The 3,481-nt window shown below is 35.7% G+C and overlaps 1 protein-coding gene across 1 annotated transcript in view; it reads left to right on the top strand.

Annotated features, from left to right (window-relative positions):
• The window catches only part of KIAA1109 (KIAA1109 ortholog), a gene marked incomplete at its 3' end in the record, with an annotated part of 85,966 nt that overhangs the window by 47,782 nt on the left and 34,703 nt on the right, over nucleotides 1-3,481 (top strand). Inside the window, exon 15 of the mRNA XM_008590969.1 lies at nucleotides 322-439. Coding sequence (XP_008589191.1) covers nucleotides 322-439 — 118 coding nt within the window. The remainder of the gene's footprint in view (nucleotides 1-321; nucleotides 440-3,481) is intronic.

The following is a 3,481-nucleotide window of genomic DNA, read 5'->3' as shown; positions in this document are numbered from 1 at the left end:
ACAGATGAAGCGTAAGGAGGAATTAGGGACAAGTTGTTACTCTATTAGTTTAGCTGGAGTGTGGTGTTCAAACAGTAGCCTGATTTGTTGTTTTCAAAGTTTTTTGACAACATCATGGCTTAAGATTTGAAGGAGCTGGCTGTAACTGTGAATACTGACCTTTTGCCACAGCAATATTAAAATCTCAAAGGGACCTTCTGTTCAGCTCAGTAGGAAAATAGGTTTTAATTAGTCTCTGGTGGGTGTGACTTCATTTCTAATGTTCTTCACCCAGTGTCACATTTTAAGCTCTAAAATTTTTGCTTAACATTTGTTTTACAGTTCCACATCAATGCCAGCTACCCTCGAATATGGAACATGCCACAGACATGGCAGTGTGAATTAGAGGTTTATAAAGCCACCTACCACTTCATCTTTGCACAGAAGAACTTCTTTACAGGTAATTTTCTAATAAATATAAACTCAGTGAGATTTATCACAGGGAACTTACTTCCAACGTAGGGATTTGATGACGTAATTCATACTTCCTTACTTTTACACTTCATTTTGGGCTGAGAATATCAAAGAGAAAATTTAAGTATAGACATTTTGTGTTCTCCAAAACAGTATACTCAAATAGCCAAATATGTTATTTTTGTATTTGGAGCCCCTGTTTACTCTTTTCTGTTGGCATGGATTATTGAGTTGGTGCTATCACTAGTTGGAAAAATTCTTTATTTCTTGCAGCATATTGTGATACCTACTCATATATTATGAGTATAAGAATACGAGTGAGGGCCAGTTGGTTAGCTCAGTGGATTAGAGGGCATTGTTTTAACACCAAGGTCAAGGGTTCAGATCCCCATACCAGCCAGCTGCCCGTCAGTGGTCCCCCACCCCCCAAAAAAAGAATGTGAGGGTAACTTCAAAAAGTTCATGGAAAAATAAAATTAAAAGGTAATACGGATCTTTCCATGAACTTTTTGAAGACCCCATTTATGTAGTCTTTGTCTGTGTATAACACAAATACTACTACATAAAAATAAGTGGTGTTTATTGAGCCTTTGTCTAAAAAGTCTAGCCCCACAGAGTTGGTCTGATTTGTTAGGGTCAGTGGCTACCCCAGTGACTGCTTGTTCCATCCATCCATCCATCCATCCACCCACCCACCCATCCACCCCTCATCCACCCACTTGTGCAACAGTCATTTATAACCATCTAGTCTATGCTGAGTGCTATTAGATATTTGGAGGTACAGTGGTGATTAAAGTATACATAGAATAGGTAGTCCTGTCCTGACATTACTTACTAACAGTATGATGTTGGCTAAGTTATTTCACTGTTTAAGCTTTGTTTCCTATTTGTGAAATAGGGATAACAATTTTTACCCTCATTTTGCTACTGCTGGAGTTTTGGCCTTTTAAAATGCCTTTTACTGCAATTCATTCAATCATATAGTCTTTTATATTTGTTTTCTGGTCTGACTGGGAGCCTTATCTTGGAGATTAGATAGAGTGGTGTGCTTTCCTGGAATTATATACTTCTCCTCCAAGGCTTGAGTCAGTGTCCCTGTAATAGAATTTTTGACAGAGTCCTTGGCAAGTTAAACTTTAGCCAGTGAAACTGAATATTGAATAAACACTTCTCAGTTCATATATATAAAAAAAATAATAGCTAAAATTTATAATGTGTATTATGTGCCTGGCTCTGTCCTAAGCAGTTTGTACATATTAAAACATTGAATCCTCACAGTAACTCTCAGAGATTGGTATTATTATTATCCTTGCTTTGCACTTGAGGAAAATGCGTTACAGAGAAGTGAAGCAGTTTGTTCAGGGTCACACAACTAGTAATTTGGTTGAGCTAGGATTCCAACTCAAGTAGTCTGACTCAAGAATCTGTTGTGTTACTGAGCTTCTTTTGCTATATAGCCTTTTCCCTCTGATTTAACATTTTGTGGTTTGTAACTTTGCTAATCTTTAAACATATGTAGATTGCCACTTTCAAGTATTTAATCCTTCACATTATTTTTCCTCCAGTCTTCACATCTTCAGACTCTAGCAGTGCTAAGAATAGCTGGAGTAGAAGTAGAAATTCTTTTTGATTTAAAAATTTTATTTTGTAGTAGCACTTTTATTTAAACTGAGTATTGTATGAGTATTAGTTACTTTTAAATAGCCAAATAAACATTTCCTAAATTACAATTGACTTTCCCTAAATAAGTTTCTTTCTCTGACTCTAATTTTTTCACTCTACCTATTGAAATTCACTGTTAACAGTTATTTTTTCTAAAATTTATTTTGGAAAAGTTTTTAGAAATACAGAAAGGTACAAAATAAACATAATTGCCATTAAAGTTCTCATCTCCCAGATATAACAGCTGTAACATTTGGACATATTACTTTTTGATTTTTAAAGACTTACAGCATTACAAATAACTCTATAATCCCTTTTAAACCTATTTATTGTCTATAAAGGATGACTGTTAGAGAGCAATACTAGCTTAGGCCTGGAGTGAACATACTTGGTCATAGCGCTTGAATTGCTTTCTCTGTTGGCGGAATTCTGCAAAAAAAGTTATCTATCTGATGTGAGGGAATGCCTAATATTCCTCAACAGCTATTCTTATATCACTTATTTGTATGATAAAATTGTTGTTCAGAGATTTCAATATGGGGCAAAGATAGCTTTACGTAACTATAATATAGAACTTCAGGAGTAAAACCTGTAAAACAAAGTCAGAAACTGAAGCCTCTTCCGGGAATAATGAAATTGACTTAGATTTATTCTGATAAGGAATAGAAGAAAACAATATAACAATATTGCAAAGCTCCAGTGTCAATTGATTAACATTTAACAGGATGTTTGCCTAACAACTTAACTATAAAGTAAGTCATTGGTGGTTTTTTTTCAAACTAATGTTTAGCTTGCCACATTAATAAATTTTTTTTTTTTTCCTTTTTGTCTTTTATCGTGTCCGGCAACGGATCGCAACCCTCAGTGTCGCGCCCGTACCGGACTGGGACCGGCAACGGGATCGCAAACCTTGGTGCTGCGCCCGCACCTCGCTCAGCCAGTGAGCGGGAACCGGTCTGTATGTGGGATCCGAACCCTCGGCGGGAGCGCCACCATGCTCCCAAGCGGCGCACTGTAGCAGTGCGCCACTGGGCCGGCCCCCACATTAATAAATTTTTAATTTGCTGTACAAATAAGTAAGGTAGTCATCAAGAAAGTGCTTCCTTTTTAAAATCAGATTATTTGATAAGACCATCTGGTAATGAGAGCACTTTTTGTTTAGAGAGAAAAGCGTATTAAAATGGTTGTTGAGGCTGCTAATAAAACTTTTTTGTTATAATTTTAAATATTTTTCAGTAAAGATATTGTAGAAGCAGGTAGGGAAGCTATATTACAAAATGATATATTGAAATTTAAAATGTTGTTAAAAAACTAATAAGATTTATTAAAATAGAAGTTGGCTAATAACTTTTGTATTGTTTATTAG

The sequence above is a fragment of the Galeopterus variegatus genome, unplaced genomic scaffold, assembly GCF_000696425.1.
Source record: "Galeopterus variegatus unplaced genomic scaffold, G_variegatus-3.0.2 Scaffold6522, whole genome shotgun sequence".
Classification (NCBI taxonomy): domain Eukaryota; kingdom Metazoa; phylum Chordata; class Mammalia; order Dermoptera; family Cynocephalidae; genus Galeopterus; species Galeopterus variegatus.
Note: the sequence above shows the minus strand (reverse complement) of the source record. Positions and strands in the feature narration are given on the sequence as shown.